The 18428-nt window shown below is 37.8% G+C and overlaps 1 protein-coding gene across 1 annotated transcript; it reads left to right on the forward strand.

Annotated features, from left to right (window-relative positions):
• The first annotated feature begins 12147 nt into the window (after positions 1-12147).
• On the forward strand, positions 12148-14067 carry LOC119075076. The gene is made up of 2 exons (XM_037181469.1): positions 12148-13254; positions 13509-14067. The coding sequence occupies exons 1-2, from the start codon at positions 12231-12233 to the stop codon at positions 13934-13936; spliced, it is 1452 nt and encodes a 483-aa protein (XP_037037364.1). The 5' UTR covers positions 12148-12230; the 3' UTR covers positions 13937-14067.
• Positions 14068-18428: the final 4361 nt, after the last annotated feature.

Consider the following 18428-nt stretch of genomic DNA (forward strand, 5'->3'; position numbering starts at 1 on the left):
AAAATTAGCCTGAGTTTTCCGAACGCTGCCCATGCAAGACCAATTCTACGTTTTATTTCTGCAGTTTGGTTGTCTAGACCCAACTTCAATTTGTAACCTAGGTATGTACACATAACTGTCGACTCGTTCAATGACAGTATCACCGATTTTAATGTCTCTGTCGTCGTCAATGTTTGTCATGATTTTCGTTTTTGACAAATTCATCTTGAGGCCGACTTTGTTTGACTCCTCATTCAGCTGTTGCAACATAATTTGCGCCTGATCTAGATCAGCTGCCATCAGGGAGATGTCATCTGCGAAACGGAGATTACTCAGGTACTCTCCATTTATGTTGATACCCATTTCACGCCAGTCTAATTTCTTAAAAACACTCTCCAGAATCGATGTGAATAACTTAGGTCATATGGTGTCACCCTGTCGTACACCTCTGCCAATTCTGAATTTGTCAGTGCTATTATGAAGTTTTATACACGACGTAGCGTTTTTATAGACGTATCGAATTGTGTTGGAGTATCTTGAGTCTACTCTGCACTCGTCTAATGAGTCCAATATCGACCATGTTTCCACTGAATCAAAAGCTTTTTCAAAGTCTATGAATATCAAGACCACAGCAATCTTGTATTCATTGCATTTCTCAATTAACGTTCTCATCACATGTAAGTGGTCGTTTGTGCTGAATCCTGATCTAAATGCAGCTTGTTCAACAGGTTGGTAGAAGTCGAGCTTCTTGGTGTTCCTCTTCGTAACTATTTTCATGAACAACTTGTAGAGTGTTGATAAGAGACTTATGGGTCGATAGTTTTCCAGCTTTGTTATGTCTCCTTTTTTATGCAGCAATGTTATCACTGCATTTTCCCATGCTTCTGGTACTTCTTCCCATTGAAGACAATGATTAAACAAAGTCGTTATTGCACCCAATAATGAGTCGCCACCTAGTTTAATGGCTTCCACTGGAACACCATCTTCACCGGGAGACTTTTTGTTCTTCATTTCGGCTACTGCAGCATGTACTTCATCAATAGTTATGTCAGGCAGATCTTCCGATCCTACATTCCTTATTATTGGTCTATCTTCAGTGGTAATCGTCGGATCTGGTCGAACTGATGAGAATAAATCTTCGTAAAATTCCTTTGCGATATTTAATATCGCATTTCGATCCGTTTGAATTGTTCCTGTTTTGTCTCGTAATTTGAAGATTTCTTTCTTTGCGTTCGTCATTTTTGACCGTAGGACCTTCATGTTGCAATTAGCTTTGTTGATAATTTTTGTCAAGTCCTGGTATTCTATTGAATCTCTTTTTCCGTCTTTTATCAACTGTTTATGTAAACTAATCAAACTATTTGTTTCAGAATTATTTTTAATGAACACATTCATTCGGCCGAACATGAAAATCCAATCGTCGGACACCTCTATTTCAATGTTCGGACACTAACTCAATTCAACAATTTCACGGGTTTTTTTCATTAAAGTAAGAAAAGTTAATTGTTAATCATACAAATACACCACAAATGAAGTGATAAATAAAACCATTCAAATTACAATTTACAAAGCATTTTTGAGTCACACAATATTGGTATCATTTTCGGTGCATTTCACATGGCATACGTTGAATTTGACACTTCTAATGTTTTCCATATAGTCCGACTACTGAATCAAAACGAAATATCCGGTTGGTATCAACCGGACACCCGAAATACCGTAGAATTAATTGTTTTCGCAATTCCGGTCCATAATCATCACCTTTCCATGCATCCATTTAATGTCGTGTTGAAGGTATTTATTTCACAGTGCGTTTTTGATTATTTTTTCGCACTTGGGCTTTTTCACTTTTTTTTCGCACGCTACATAGCTCAGTACCTTTAAGAAAGACTAAATTTTATAAATAAAAACTTTGCACAGACCAGGATTTGAACATCCAACACCAAAATTCTTCCAAACACCAAGCAACGACCATAGCCATTCGGCTACAGAGTCACACAATTATACAGAACGTATTGTTGAAGCGTACATACTAAGCATTGACTACTTGATTTTATTTAGCGCGTCTCTATACATCACATTGCAATGTGTATATAGAACAGGTTGCTTGATCGTTCAAATGAATTCATGTTTGCATGTGAATGTTTGGTAGAAATTTTGGTAATATTTTGCATTGGAAAGGTGATTATGGCCCGAAATTGCGAAAAACGTTGTATCTGCCACGGTAGGTATGCCGGTATTTTTTCGCACACGACGTCTTGTCGACCTCGGCTTCGCCTCGGATCGACAATCGACATCTAGTGCGAAAAAATACCTTCATACCTACCTTGGTAGATAAATAACTATTATAATCGTGTTTGAGTGAAAATAATATTAAACTGAACATTAATTAATCTCAAAAACAATAACACTGTGCAATATAAGTAATTTTCAACTAGAAAAAAGAATTGTTTTGATCACCTCACAAACTATTTTTCAGGTAGAAAATTACACTTTTTTGTACGTAGTGCCACTGTTTCAATGATTAAAATTACACAGTATTCTTAGTGAATCTAATTTTACGATCAATCGATAGTGAAAACTACAAATTACAACTGAAGGATAGTCATCCACAATATTTTCGAGCAAGAAGTTAATTAATTTACTTTTAATGTCAAAGTGTCCGAGCATTGGGGCGTGTCCGAGGACTGGTACGCTTACAATTATTATGCCGCGCAGCGACATTTTTTGCATTTCACTTGAAACTTTTTCTACAAAACACTCAAAAATTCTTTGCCTAACTTCACTAAAGTCTAAAGGATAATTTTTATTATTTCACGTCTCCCAGCGCCTCATTTTTTTCCAGCGCCTTGGACCATGGTAAGGTACGTGGCTTGGATCTTGTTGATTTTGTTCGATGATAGTGTAGTTGACAAAAACCTAATTTAAAACATTCGAAGACGTGTTGCGAAAATCCGACAGTTGAGACAATGACAAACTGACCATTTTGTCCAAAAAATACAGAGCATCGGTTTGGTAGCTTGATATGCTCCCATTCGCAGTGGCATTCGTTAACGTGTGTGGCAAATATCCATTGTCATCATCGTTATCAGCTGCCCAAACAATACCATGAAGGTTGAAGTCACCGACAACTATGATCTTGTGCATACGGTATTTTTCTACGATGAATTTAACACGTCGATAATGTTTCATTGCTACTTCTAGGTCGAATGTACTTTGGTAGCAAACGTAGACCACCATTGCCTGGGGCTTGATGAGTATTTCAATAGCCACAAATTCACTGTTTAGGTCGACGTCATCAATGAAATCGAATATAACTGCTCTGCTGTTTAATGTGTGAAGGACCAAAATAGCAACTCCACCTGCTCGCCTTAAATTCTGGATAATTCGGTCATTACGGTACACTTTAAAGGCATCAGGAAAGTAAACATTGCTCGCAATACTAGCGTCCGCCTTAGTTTCGGTGAAACACAGCACTTTGTAGGTCGACAGTCCAATTTTCATGCTGATGTTGCGTTTATTTGAAATACTAGGGACGTTGTTATAGTATATCGGCATCGAATCCATGTATTCGGTTTGGTTTGGGCAGGTTTGAGCGGTCGGTTCGGTATCATTTCCAGTTGAACTTCGGAAAAACGTCGTGATGAGCGGTTGATGCTTTCTCTTGCGATCACATACGGTAGTAGAAAAACGATTCAAATTACTCGGGGTAGTGTCATAATTTGCTTGGCTAGAACATATACTGTTTAAAGTGTTACCTGAGAGGTAATCTCCTATGCCTGTAAATGTGTCTCCATTACTGGTGCTACTGGATTCTGGGGACCTAGATCCATCAGTACGGGCGTTTTCGGTTCTTCGTTTTTTGATTCCGGTTCTTGATTGGCAGACTCTTGATTGCTGGGCTCACTATTGACGGGTACTTGATTCCATTGAAATTTCGGTACAGCTGACGTTTTCAACTCCAAATCGAATTCACGTATTCGACTGGTTTCAGGCTAATATATCGGGTCCATTAGTTTAGCGAAATTGGATGTCGAACATTTGATGCAGAACGAAACGAAAGAGTAAGTCGATAAGTCCCTCTCTTTCTTGACCAATTTACGGACCTCTATGTCTGGTGACGTTATTCCAATCGAATTTTTGATGTAATCGGTTATCTCGTCCGAAGTTGTTTCCCGATGCACACGTGAAAGCCAAATAGCTTTTTCTGGTTTAGTTTTGAAACGGTTTAAAGGTCTTCCAATCACATTTTTCGATGTACCAGACATAACTGGCTTGTCTGATTTGGGCGTTTGTTTAGACCTCGACGTTGTCCCTTGTATGAGACAATACCTTGTTTGGCTGCTTCGGCATAAGATTTGTTGCTATTGACATTCGGCACCTGATCAAGCGTCTTTTTAATCGACGAGATGTTTTCATTATTGACTTTAATTGACTCTCCAACAGCTACTTTTTGCAGCGATACAGTTTCATTAATCGTGTCGACTGATGCTTTCAATCCTTCAATCGTTGATGTTTGAGTTTCGATCTTTTGGACTAAAGTTTCAATTACGGTTTGTAGTTGTTGACTATTTTTGGCGGTATGAGACTTTGACGGTGTCCAAGCTGGTGTAACGGTTACGGTTTTAGATAGCGATAATACGGGATTCTGAACATCGATGGTACTTTGAACCAAGTTGACGGAAGCGCTGGATTGTTTACGTTTCGGTGATGGCATTTCATTTGGTTCTCCTAGACATTTATCGCAGACCATCACAATGTTGTCGATGAAGAAAATCTCCTCCACTGTCTTATCAACTCCATAGCATGGCAGATGAATCGGGTCCTTGCAGCGAAAACAGAAACGTAAACGATCAGCAGAAACTCAAAATTTGAACAAAAGCTTTTAAATGGGACGTTACATCTTCCAGGCGAAAAGGAAATTAAATACGGTCCCAATATCCCGCACTATTTACTTGGCGACGAAATGTTTGGTCTCAAACCATATTTGATGGTTCCTTATCCTTACCCAGGTAAAGTTGTGAGCAAGTTAATCTATTTCTCTTAGAAACTTAGAAGTATGCACTAGGAAACAACAATCACATTTAAAGATAATGTTTTGCATATTATCCTTACAAACTTACTCCATGATATATCATTTCGAGATATAGTTTTGGGCCATTCACAAATTACGCACTCACCTAAGGGGGGAGGGGGGTCAGAAATTAGACATTTTTATATGAAAAACGCGTGCGAAACGGGGGGGAGGGGGTCAAAAATTAACCGTCCACCGCGTGCGTAATTTGTGAATGGCCCCTTTGCAGATTACCTTAAGTAGAGGGAATGATACCATTCAATCAGATAAACTTAAAAATCGGCTAAGAAATTGTCCTAATTAAATTCTATTTTTCAGGTCGTGGAACTGGAAAGCTGACCTACACTCAAAAAACGTTCAACTACCGGCATGCTCGAGGAAGAAGAGTCATTGAATGCATTTTTGGCATATTCGCGCAAGTTTTTGGTATTTTCTTGACATGCATTAATGCACCTCCGGAAACAGTCGACTTGATCGTAATGACTGCTGTATGCCTTCATAATTTCCGAATATCGCAAAATGAATCAATCAATTTCGATGAAAATCGCGATTATCGAGAGGGAATGCAATTTCGTATTTGAAGTGGGAGTTTCAAACTCCACTATTTCGAGTTCACCACAAGACATCAACGATGACTTAGCAAGATATTTCCAGGATAATGAAACTCCACCTCCATTCGCCAACAGCGATTCTTTGAGTTTAGCGAGAGACATTAGAGATGAACTAGCTGAATATTTCATTACTGGTGGAAGAGTTCATTGGCAGGATCAATTTATTCATTGATTGATGAGTTGAAATGTTTTTAAAATTATTTATTAAAGTTTCACAAACGAAGTTTAGTTTATTTGACAAACGAAACAGGAATTTCAAATTTACGGACGTCCAATAACATGCTCGCATAACAACAACTTATAAAATCAATCTTCACATTCTTCACGTTCGTGAGACTGCAATATTCGGTTTAGTTTAATATATACATCCTCCTTGAATTTCAACTTCTCTAACTTTCTCAAATCTGGTAAAATCGTCAATAAAAACGCTTATGCTGAAAACAAACGAGACATTGAAAACGTGTTTTGGTCCTAGTTTTCATTGACAAATGCAGCAATCGCAATTTTCGATAGAGAAATTTCTAAATTTATTTGACAGTTGCGACAATTTCGTCATGAAAACAAGGACCAAAACACGTTTTGAATGCCTCGTTTGTTTTCAGCATTAATCCGGATCGTATTCGATTTGTACTGCAAGTGTACTTGTTGGAACTGTTTGCACCTCTGAAGCATTTTGAAATTTTGTCAATATGTTGTTAGCATTTTCAAGGAAAGGCGCAATCGCCGAATCATCTTTTGTCGTCTTTGATCTTTTAGATTTGGGTGGTTGCAATTTAAAACCTTCAGGCGATGTGGTTGAAAGTTGTTTTCTCTTCTGGTTTAGGCTGTCCAGTTGCGTTAAAAGTGCATAATGCTTAGGCATGTGCGGTAATCGATTTGACCCGGATCCACTGGGAACGACTGTTTTATTCGAATACTCCAAGTACAGAGCATAGTAATGCTTCCAAGTGTTTTGTATGTGCTTCCATTCCAACTGCCCATTTGCTCATGGATGTGATCAGATATAGCCTGGAACATTTTCGCCACTAAATCTGGACTTCTGTACTTTAAATCGAGCTTGTAATTATATAGTTGAGGACGTGCCAACACTTCCTCCCAAATGACATGCTCCACATCGTATATTAAATCTTCTTGTTCCAAAACATCCTTTACTTGCAATAAATTGTTTGCTTTTCGTTTCATTTGAGCTAAAATAATAAATTATTCAAAAACAAAATTTCATAACATTGGATAGTTCATTACCTGGTGGAGTGACTGTTATTTGTACTGTTGGATGAGATTTGCGACCTGTAAGAGGGATAACAAGCGAAAATATCGCTTTATTACTAGAAATCAATCGAAATGCACGACTCGAATGACCGAACTCGAAAAATTAAAGTTGGCAAATGGACGAAGATCGAGAATAAAAGAGATTGTTCAAGTCAACAGTGAGAAATAATGGAAACATAAATTAATATGTCGATGCCGCCTCCCCAACTACTTCCTCTTTGGCACCGACATTCTATATATCATACGTTTCGAGTTCTAAAACAATTTGAATTATTGTACTCGGGAGTTCAAAACAGCATCTTTGAATACGTGAGGAGTCACAGTCATATTCCATAGTGAAGAAAATAATTCATTAATTTCTTACCCGTCTTCAGAGGAACAGGATTCAATGAATTGTCTTTTTCGCTGCTCTTTAAATTCTCACGTTTCCAATCAGATAATCTTAATTTGGCTTCGATCGCTCCAGAGTCGAATGGCACAGTTTCTTGCACCTAAAATATTACAAAATTTCTATTTGAAACCAAACAATTGTGTACAACTTCAACTAACCTGATGAGGAACATCGTCGTGTACGTCATTGCTGACTTCTCCTTCGGCTATCTGCTCAGTACTTGGTTGAACTTGTTGCGTTGAGCAATTATTTTGTTTCAATTGAGTCGGTGAGTTCAGTGCCTTAAAGATACAAATCCATAAATGAGAAACGAATAAATTATTGTGTTCATTCAGATCTTCTCGTAACTAACCTTCTAAATAGATGAATGTTTGCAATATGTGTCTGTATAGGTGATGCATTGAACGAATGCATTATCTAAGACCCCGAGCGAATCAAACAGTATTATATATGTATTGATACCTGAATCTCTTCATCAGTTAACGGTTCCAAACCCGTTTTCTTTAGTAACTCTAAATGATCAAGCAGTATCTTCGGTCCGTCTACGAAAATATTTTATTACTGTTTCTGGAATTAACTAACAAACAATAAGGACTTACTTTTACTTTTAATTATGTCATCGTTCTCCTTACATTTCGTGATTGCGAATCTGTATAGGCGCACTCTCACCATTGCGGCACACATCTCGAGTTATTTTTTTTTGTTTGAATATAACTTTTGCTGTTGATTTTATTTGTTTAAAGTGTAAAATAAGACCCACGAATTTATACTTTGCCGCGAATCACTGCAACTTTATCACATCGAAATCCGTATTATGTTCGAAATTTATATTTGAAAGAAATTTTGTGTACACACTGCACGTTTTAAATTGAGGTTATGACGAAATTTTTCAGATGTCAAAAATGACGACGTCAAAAATGTCAATGTCAAAACTGTCACTTCATGACAGAAAGTTTCGATTTGGTTTGACTCTAATTCTCGACCAAATGAAAATTGTCCATTATTGTAGTGTCAGCCCTCTGCTGAAGAAACATCAATTGCAGTGTCAGCTCGTTGCTGACCAAACTGACTCGATTGCAATCCATTATCTGTTAAATATTCACACGGGTAGCAAGTAAAAGACGAAATATTCAAAAAGTAATATTTTTTAGTCAGCTGACCGTCGTTGTTATAAGGAGAATTTGAGTTTGACAGGTAAAAATTGAATTTTTAAATTTAATTCCCGTGAGCAATATCTGGTCGTCGATTCTCGATAACTTTAAGAATTCGTAACTTGACAGATCTTTCAACACTCAACTGTCACGTTACGAATGCTTAAGGTTACGAATGCTTCGAGAATCGGCGCCCTGTACTTTGACACCAATTTGGTCTCACTCTGCAATTTTCTCACTCTGTAGAAGCTGATTTTATTGTTCAACGTTCTTTTATGGCTTTCTCATTTAACGAGTACTATAACGACAGTCATATTCACTGTTTTATGTGTCATCGACCAGGAAGCAGTATGTAGTGGACAATAAAACAGTATAATCAATCCATCAGTTGAACGAGCCATCGGAACAGTCGGCGCATTTGGTGAGCCCCGTACTAGCCCGTATATCTATTGCGTACGTGACCCTAGTGCGTCTGTCACCCTACTTTCACCGTAAGCCTACTGCGCCCGTTAATGTAGTTAAAGTAAAATTATTATGAACTGTGTACAACTTAGAAATTACGCATAGCGCAATTACGAAGCCCCGTACGACGTTCCTTTCAACTGTAACAAAAATTGCAAAAGCCTTAAAATTTTAGTTTATTGAGAATAAATACACATAGGGCCCTAGTAGCAGCCTTAGTCCAAGGACCCAAATTTAAAACTTTTTTCAACAACATTCTATTCGGCCCTCGATTACCTTCCAAATCAAACAAAAATTAGGAAAAACGGATCAAATTTACTCGAGTTATATGTAAAATACACATAGGGCCCAAGTAGCGGCCTTAGTCCAAGGACCCATTTTTTTTCAACAACATTCTATTCGGTGTTCGACTACCTTTTAAATGAAACAAATATTAGGAAAAACATCAAATTTACTCGAGTTATATGCAAAATACACATTGGGCCGAGTAGCCTTTCACTTCTAAGGCCCTAACTCACGGTCCACTCACCTGATTTTAAAAAACTTTTGTTTTCTGGATTGGTATTGACAATGAGATCGATTACATCATAACTGGCTGTAAGTCAACCGTTAAGAACGTTACGGTCCTAAACAATTTTTCAACAGGTAGTGATCACCGAATGGTTCGTGCAAGAGTCACGTTAAATACCAGATTTCAAAGATCACAACTAGTTCAGAAAAGTGAAAGGATTGACGTACAACGGCTTTACACACAAAATGAAGAATTTGCTACGAAAATGACTGCCGAATTAGATAACGTCAACAATCAATGTGAAACATTGGACGAATTGAATACCAAAATCGTCGATACAATAATGGGTTTCATGAAATCCAAATGCAAATCCGTCCAAGGGAAAGAATCAAAACTCAGCAGAGAAACATTAGACCTGATCGCAAGCAGAGCAGAGTTGGTAAAAAACGGAGGACGAGATTCGGTGGAATACCGGAACTTGTCTAAAAGTATCAACAAAGCAAGGAGATCAGATGAAAGAAAATATAATGTCCAATTGGCTCAAAACATAATTGAAGCTAACTGTAATATGAAAGTCCTACGGAGAAAAATGACAAACGCCAAAAAAGAAATCTTCAAATTACGAGACAAAACAGGAACGATCCAAACGGATCGAAATGCGATATTAAATATTGCAACAGAATTTTATGAGAATTTGTTTTCTTCAGCAAGACAGAGTCCAACGGAAGAAACCGAAGATAGACCAATAATAAGAAACGTGGGATCGGATGATATGCCCGACATAACTGTTGATGAAGTCAAGGCCGCAGTAGCCGAGATGAAAAACAAAAAGTCTCCAGGAGAAGATGGTGTTCCAGTGGAAGCCATTAAACTAGGTGGAGACTCCTTATTAAAGGCAATCACGGCTTTGTTTAATCAATGTCTCCAATGGGAAGAAGTACCAGAAGCTTGGGAAAATGCGGTAATTACATTGCTGCATAAAAAAGGAGACATAACAAAGCTGGAAAATTACCGACCCATAAGCCTATTGTCAACACTCTACAAGTTGTTTATGAAAATCATTACGAAGAGGAACACTAACAAGTTCGACTTCTACCAACCTGTTGAACAAGCTGCTTTCAGATCTGGTTTCAGCACAAACGACCATTTGCAAGTGATGAGAACGCTTATTGAGAAGTGTCGTGAATACAACATCGACATAGTCTTGCTATTCATAGACTTCGAAAAAGCTTTCGATTCAGTGGAAACATGGTCGATATTGGACGCATTAGACGAATGTAGAGTAGACTCAAGGTACTCCAACACTATTCGATATGTGTACAAAAATGCTACTTCATGTATAAAACTTCATAAGAGCACGGAGAAATTCAGAATTGGCCGAGGTGTAAGGCAGGGTGACACCATTTCACCGAAATTATTCACGGCGATTCTGCAGAGTGTTTTTAGGAAGTTAAACTGGAGTAAAATGGGAATAAAGATAAATGGAGAGTACCTGAGCAATCTCCGCTTCGCTGATGACATTGTACCGATAGCAGCGAATCTAGGTCAGGCTCAGCTTATGCTACAACAGTTAAGTGAAGAGGCAAACAAAGTTGGCCTCAAGATGAACTTATCGAAAACAAAAGTCATGACCAACATCGGGGACGATAGAGAAATCAAAATTGGTGACACTGTCATTGAACGAGTCGACAGCTACGTATATCTAGGACATAAGCTGAAGTTAGGTCTGGACAACCAAACTGCAGAAATAAGACGTAGGATTGGTCTTGCATGGGCAGCGTTCGGAAAACTCAGACTAATTTTCAAAAGCAAAATTAATAATAGTCTGAAACGCAAAGTTTTCGACACTTGTGTCCTTCCAGTGCTCACTTATGGAGCGGAAACGTTAACTTTAACGAAAGCATCCGAAGAAAAATTGAGAGTGACACAAAGAGCCATGGAACGGAGTATGCTTGGAATAACACTCAGAGACAGAATGACGAATCAATGGATTCGACAACAAACCAGGGTCGTTGATGTCATGGAAAGAATAGCATCTCTGAAATGGAGCTGGGCGGGACATATTGCAAGAAGGACAGACGAACGTTGGACCAAAAAGATCATGAACTGGCGACCATATAAAAGACGAGCTATAGGTAGACCACCAGAGAGATGGACAAACGGAATTAAGAATATTGCAGGTACAAACTGGCAGCAAATGGCAATGGATCGTACGAAATGGAAAGAAGTTGGAGAGGCCTACATCCAGCAGTGGATAGAAACAGGCTGAAAAAGAAGAAGAAGATTGACAATACCTATCCTTTGCCGTGTCATTTACATTTCCATCGTTTATTTTGCCATAAATATCACCAAAAGATCTTAAATCACTTAGGTGGCCCTAACTCACGAAGGACCGACCCGAATATGCCCATCTTCGAACTTAGCCTCACTATTTCGACTATCTTTCAAATTTTTGAAATCGGATTTGATTTACTCAAGATATCGACGTGACAGACAGACGGACAGACAAAATTTTTATTGCGGATTCGTCATCTATGAACATAGGCAAACACTTTGCCCTTACTGTCTGCTTTGAATTCCATCAATTGCACACGGCATCGTAATCCTATGAGCCCGTTTGTACTTCGTACGGGGCTAAAAACAATAATTAGAGTACTTCCTCTCTAACTTTAAATCAAAACGAATATAAAATGAGTACATCCACAGAATGAACTATAATTGTTCTCGATTGGAAGTCGGTATAGGATTTTAGTTTCTCTCTCACTGGTATTTCGTTTAAATAATGAATAATAAAAAAGGATGGTGGAAAACAGGTAATTTCAAATGGAGTCGAATTCTGTTGTGCATTGTCCTACTTTTCGTTCCAAGCTGGGCCAGCATTCCGTATGAGGAAATTAGATATAAACTTTTCGACGGTACCAATCACAATATTGAGGCTGAAATATTGAAATCGTTGCAAACGACAAAAAATGTATTTGCTATACCAGAAGTTAAAAATGCAGTGCTGCTTTCATTTCTACCTGGACTTCTCTTTGAGGTGTGGGTACCGATATCAACTATTATATTTGTTATGGTAAATCTTCTGGCGAAAGAGAGTGATTGGCGGGACGCATTTTCGAGAACAATCGCAAGTGAACTGGAGCGTGGGATAGCTTTAGGTCATATTTTGGCGATGAAAGCGACAATGGAGACAATTAATACAAAATTTGATTTACTGAAAGAGAACGAGGACAATCCAGAAGAACTACGAAGGTCGATCGCAAGCTTTATTCATAGAGAATGCGACATAATGTTAAATTTATTTGCTGCTCCTGATTCATACGTCAAAAAGTCTCCACTTCTCGGAGCTCCACTGCTGATCGAATTGGCTCAATTAGTCACACTTTTTCAGCCTATTGCAAAGGCACTCATCAGCAGAGAAGCAAAGAATCCAGATCTTATATGCAAAGCGAGAAATATCTTGGCAGACTACCGGCCTCGTACAATTAATGCTCGACTCGAGAAACTACATGAAAATTCTACCAAAGCACTTGTGAGATATATAAACGAGTTAAGTCCAAAACTATCCGAGGTGATGTCAATTGCATATAATCAATATGGTTACAATAAGACAACACCTGCCACTATAAATTGTCAAAATCGTTGTAATAGCAATGATTGTTTAAGAGATGATTTTGGGGATTCTTATCGTGTACCTCCTTGGTCATGTGCGGAAGACTACGCCTTGTTTCTGAGACACCGCATTGAAGAGATGTTTAACATCGACTTACTGGACAGTTTATGCGTTGACAAACCAACAGCAACAGGTACTTTTAATTACATAAAATATTTTTTACAGCGGAAGGCAGTGAAATTTGTGAATGAAATAGATTGAATAAGTGTAACAGCTGAAACAAATTCCTTCACAAATTGGAAACTTCACTGCCCGTGGCTTGTGTGTTGTTTGTATTGAGGCTATTTAAGTACTCTGCGTGCACTAACGAATGGCAGGAAACGATATATATGTATAACTTTGAACACTGACTTTTCGTAGATTGCTAATTGAATAATTTTTCCATAGGTTTCGGCTGGCTAACCATTAGGATCAGGGAGTTGAGAGGAATTAAATTATCGAACGACAAAATTTGTGAACATTTTAGTCCATGTGATCCCTTCATAAGGCTGACAATTGGCGGCAACCTGTTCGAAACGCAATCTAAAACAGATACTTATACGTTTGACGTAGATGTTGTCTACACATCGCCAAAAATTTCTAAACAATCAATGATGAAAGTTGAATTGTATGATGATGACGGTGATGACAACCCAGAGTTAATCCTTAGAGCAGAAGGAAACATTGACTCATTCCTGAGAAGGGGATTTAGAAGCTTTCCAGTTGTTCATACAACTACTAGTGGAAGAAATATACAGCTTAGCAACTTTGTTGATACCGTTTCATTCTGGCAAGATGAATACGATTACAAAAATGTATCCAAACAAATAAATTGATTGAAGTCATGCTCAGTCTACAAGACTCAGCAGTGTGATTCTTGATATGAGACTTTGCATTGATTAGAGTTCTACATTTTATCGATTAAAATACCAACGATAATATTAAACTGCAAGCTTGAAAGCAACTGGAAGTTCGAAAGCAGCTGCAAGTTCGAAAGCAGCTGCAAGGTCAGACTTTTATTTATTTTGTTAAATAGAAATTCAATAAAAACAAGGCATCAGAACAGTCGGAGCGTTTGCTGCGACTTAGCCCCGTACTACCCGTAATCCTATTTCGTCCGCAACCATAATACGTATGTAGCCGTAATACGCCCGGAACCCTAATACGTCTACAATCCTCTAAAGCGTCTGTTACCAAAATGCAAGTCAAGTTGGGCATGGTCAAATTTACTGAAAGGGTTCATTTTTAAAATTGCGCATTGCGCAATTACGAAAGCCCGTACGAAGTACCTCTCAAATAAAACCAACAATTTACGACATTATTTTAGAAACCCAAAATTTTTTGTCAACTTTCCATTGGGTATTCAATTGCCTCTCAAATAAAACAAAAATTAGCAAAATCGGATGAGATTTACTCGATTTATGTGCAAAAAACACTTAGGGCCGAGTAGCGGCCTTAGTCCAAGGGCCCAAATTTGGAACTTTTTTGCCACCATTCTATTTGGCATTCAATTATCTCTCAAATGAAACAAAAACTAGCAAAATCGGATGAGATTTACTCGATTTATGGACAAAAAACACTTAGGGCCGAGTAGCGGCCTTAGTCCAAGGGACCAAATTTGAAACTTTTTTCGCCACGTTCTTTTCGGTATTCAATTATCTCCTATTTCGTCCGCAACCATAATATGTCCGTAGCCCTAATAAGCCCGGAACCCTAATACGTCTACAACCCTCTAATGCGTCTGTTACAAAAATGCAAGTCAAGTGGGGCATTGTCAAATTTACTGAAAGTGTTCATTTTTAAAATTGCGCCAACAATTTACGACATTACAATCGCTAAACCGAACTGGTGTGCATACGTTATTTTGCACCAGCTGGTCACATACAATTCCAAATGGGACCAGCTGGTGGAAAATAACGTATGCACACCAGTTCGGTTTAGCGATTGTATTTTAGAAACCCAAAATTTTTTGCTAAATTTCCTTTCGGTATTCAATTATCTCTCAAATGAAACTAAAACTAGCAAAATCGGTTGATATTTTCTCGATTTATGCGCAAAAAACACTTAGGGCCGAGTAGCGGCCTCAGTCCAAAGACCTAATTCTAGAAATTTTTCCACAACACGCTATTTAGTGTGCAAGTACTTCTCAGATTTTACAAAAATTGGCAAAAACGGATAAATTTCAATTCATTTTTACCGTATCATATTGTTTTTAATAAAATCCATAGCGCAATTACGAAGCCCCTTACGATGTTCCTTTCAAACGTAACACAAATTTCAAATTGACCTAAAATTTCCTCAGTTCTATATTAACCTATAATTACCTATAAATAAACAATTTACTGATAAATATGCTAGTATATAGCTCAAAATAACTATCTATACCGTTATATAGCTCAATATAGCTATATATATTTATATATAGATATCCATATTCGGGATCCTTGAAACACCCCACACACGTAACCACTCACTTCCCACTGATCAGTGACTTTGTAAGTATCATTTTCAGCGATTTATATTGATTTTACAAAAATCCAAAATGGCGGCCGTCGGCCATTTTGTTAGGAGGTGGAAAGTAGTACGGCTGCTTTACATGCGTTAGTACCTTTCAAACAAAAAAAAATCATGAAATTCGGTCAAAGTTTACTCGAGATATTAATAAACGAGCCATCAGAATAGTCGGAGCGTTTGCTGCGACTGAGCCCCGTACAAACCCGTATATCTATTGTGTACGTGACGCTAGTGCGTCTGTCACCCTACTTTGACCGTAAGCCTATTGCGCCGGTTAAGAGTTTCCGAGCGTACGCTGAAATTGTAGCCTACATTTCTGTGTTTCGAAATTTTTGATCGCTGATATCTTTTTACGAGAGCCCTTTTTGAAAAATGTACGACCACATTTTCGAGTAAAAATATTACAACTTTGAATAAAAAATAAAATTGTCTGTGAAAGTTCCATGTGCTTTGAGAAAAGTGTACCTTTGATGCAAATTTGGGGCATCGGTACAGTTTTCTCAAAGCACATGAAACTTTCACAGACAATTTTATTTTTTATTCAAAGTTGACATATTTTTACTCGAAAATGTGGTCGTACATTTTTCAAAAAGGGCTCTCGTAAAAAGATATCAGCGATCAAAAATTTCAAAACGTACAAATGTATGCTACAATTTCAGCGTACGCTCGGAGCCTCTTAATGTAGTTAAAGTAAAATTATTATGAAACGTGTACATCTTAGAAATTGAGTTACAAACATTTTTTTTTATTTTTTATCGATGGAGAACCTAATTAAAGACACTTTGTCTCATATCATATGCCAAAAAAAGTTAAAACTTTTTTTATAAATCATTTTGAAAGTCACTGAAAACACGAAAATTCGAATCGAAATACAAAATTTTTTGATGACATACTGTATTTCTATTCGAATTTTCGTGTTTTTAGTGACTTTCAAAATGATTTAGAAAAAAAGTTTTAACTTTTTTTGGCATATGATATGAGACAAAGTGTCTTTAATTAGGTTCTCCATCGATAAAAAAAAAAAAAAAATGTTTGTAACTCAATTGCGCATAGCGCAATTACGAAGCACCGTACGACGTTCCTTTCAAATGAAACAAAAATTTCAAATAGCCCTAAAATTTTAATTTATTGAGTATAAATACACATAGGGCCTAGTAGCGGCCTCAGTCCGAGGACCCAAATTTAATTTTTTTTTCAACAACATTCTATTCGGCCTTTGATTACCTTCCAAATGACACAAAAAATACGAAAAACGGATGAAATTTGCTCGAGTTATATGTAAAATACACATAGGGCCCTAGTAGCGGCCTTAGTCCAAGGACTCAAATTTAATTTTTTTTCAACAACATTCTATTCGGTGTTCGATTATCTATCAAATGAAACAAAAATTACGAAAAACGGATGAAATTTACTCGAGTTGTATGTAAAATACACATATGGCCCTAGTAGCGGCCTTAGTCCGAGGACCCAATTCAACTACATTCTATTCGGCCTTCGATTACCCTCTAAATCAAACAAAAATTACGAAAAACGAATGAAATTTACTCGAGTTCTATGTAAAATACACATAGGGCCGCCGTCTGGTCCGAACTCCTCAGTGATGCCATTAATTATAATCTACTTTATCGGCAAACATTTTAAAAGAAACAAAAAAAAAATTCAGCTGATCGATGGATTGAAAACAATTAGAAACAGGTTGGTGAACTGAACCATGATACACGCATTTGACCATTTGACTCTTATGTAATGACCACGCGTCTAACCATTTGTGTTAAAATGTGTTGTAAATTTCGGACCAATTTAATGTGATTCCCGGATCGTGGATAATGATCTGTTGTGCATGAAACGTTAAGGCCATACCAAACAATGATGACCAAGCAAAGTGTAGTTTTGATGCTGAAAACCAATTGGCTAAGTTTATTGTTCATACATAAATACGAGATGAAACTTCCCTATTTCTTAACCCTAGATCTGGAAATGAGTTAAGCTAGGGACTAATAACGGCCCCATATGGGTACTGGATCATGGTGGATGACTTATTGTGTTGAGTGGAAATATACTGGATGTTGTGTATGATGTTGCCAACTGGATTCCACGAAGCTAAGTATTTGTGTGAAATTGTTTACATCTATAAAACGTTCTTGTGTTTTAGCCCCAGTGGTGAATGGTAATACTAGGGATAAATGCGACCCACTTGGGTTAATATGGACATTGGTATACGCATTCCAGTCTGGTTATTCCATGATGGTAAGAAAATTGCTTGATTAAATTTGTGTACGTCCATACCACCTCTCACACCCATCGTCTCTGTACGCCTTCAAACTCCTTCCTCGCCAACACTTGTCGGCAATAAACGTAATTTAGTAATCGGCCGTACTAACTCGGTTACTCGACCCGAACTATTAATGAGTTTAACTGTCGCCGATCTCACATTTCCGTCCTTACTCGGATGCACCTTGACTATTCTAGCTAACGGCCACTTTATTGGTTGAATATTGTCCTCTAGAGACAGGACCATATCACCTTCCTTGAAGTTTCTTCGCTGAATCATCCATTTTTGGCGAGTCTGTAGTTCATTGAGATACTCGTCGCTCCATGCCTTCCAAAATTCCCTTTGAATCTTTTGTACCAAATGCCATCTTTCTCTACCGTTGACCTTTTTTGTAATCGAATCGTTCTCCGGTCGTGCCACAATTGGTCGGCCAATCAAAAAATGACCCGGTGTTAAGGCATCCAGATCCTCCGGATCATCTGTTAACGGACACAGCGGTCTGGAGTTTAAAATCGCTTCGATCTTCGCCAAAACTGTAGCCA

Source organism: Bradysia coprophila, unplaced genomic scaffold, assembly GCF_014529535.1.
Source record: "Bradysia coprophila strain Holo2 unplaced genomic scaffold, BU_Bcop_v1 contig_176, whole genome shotgun sequence".
Classification (NCBI taxonomy): Eukaryota; Metazoa; Arthropoda; class Insecta; order Diptera; family Sciaridae; genus Bradysia; species Bradysia coprophila.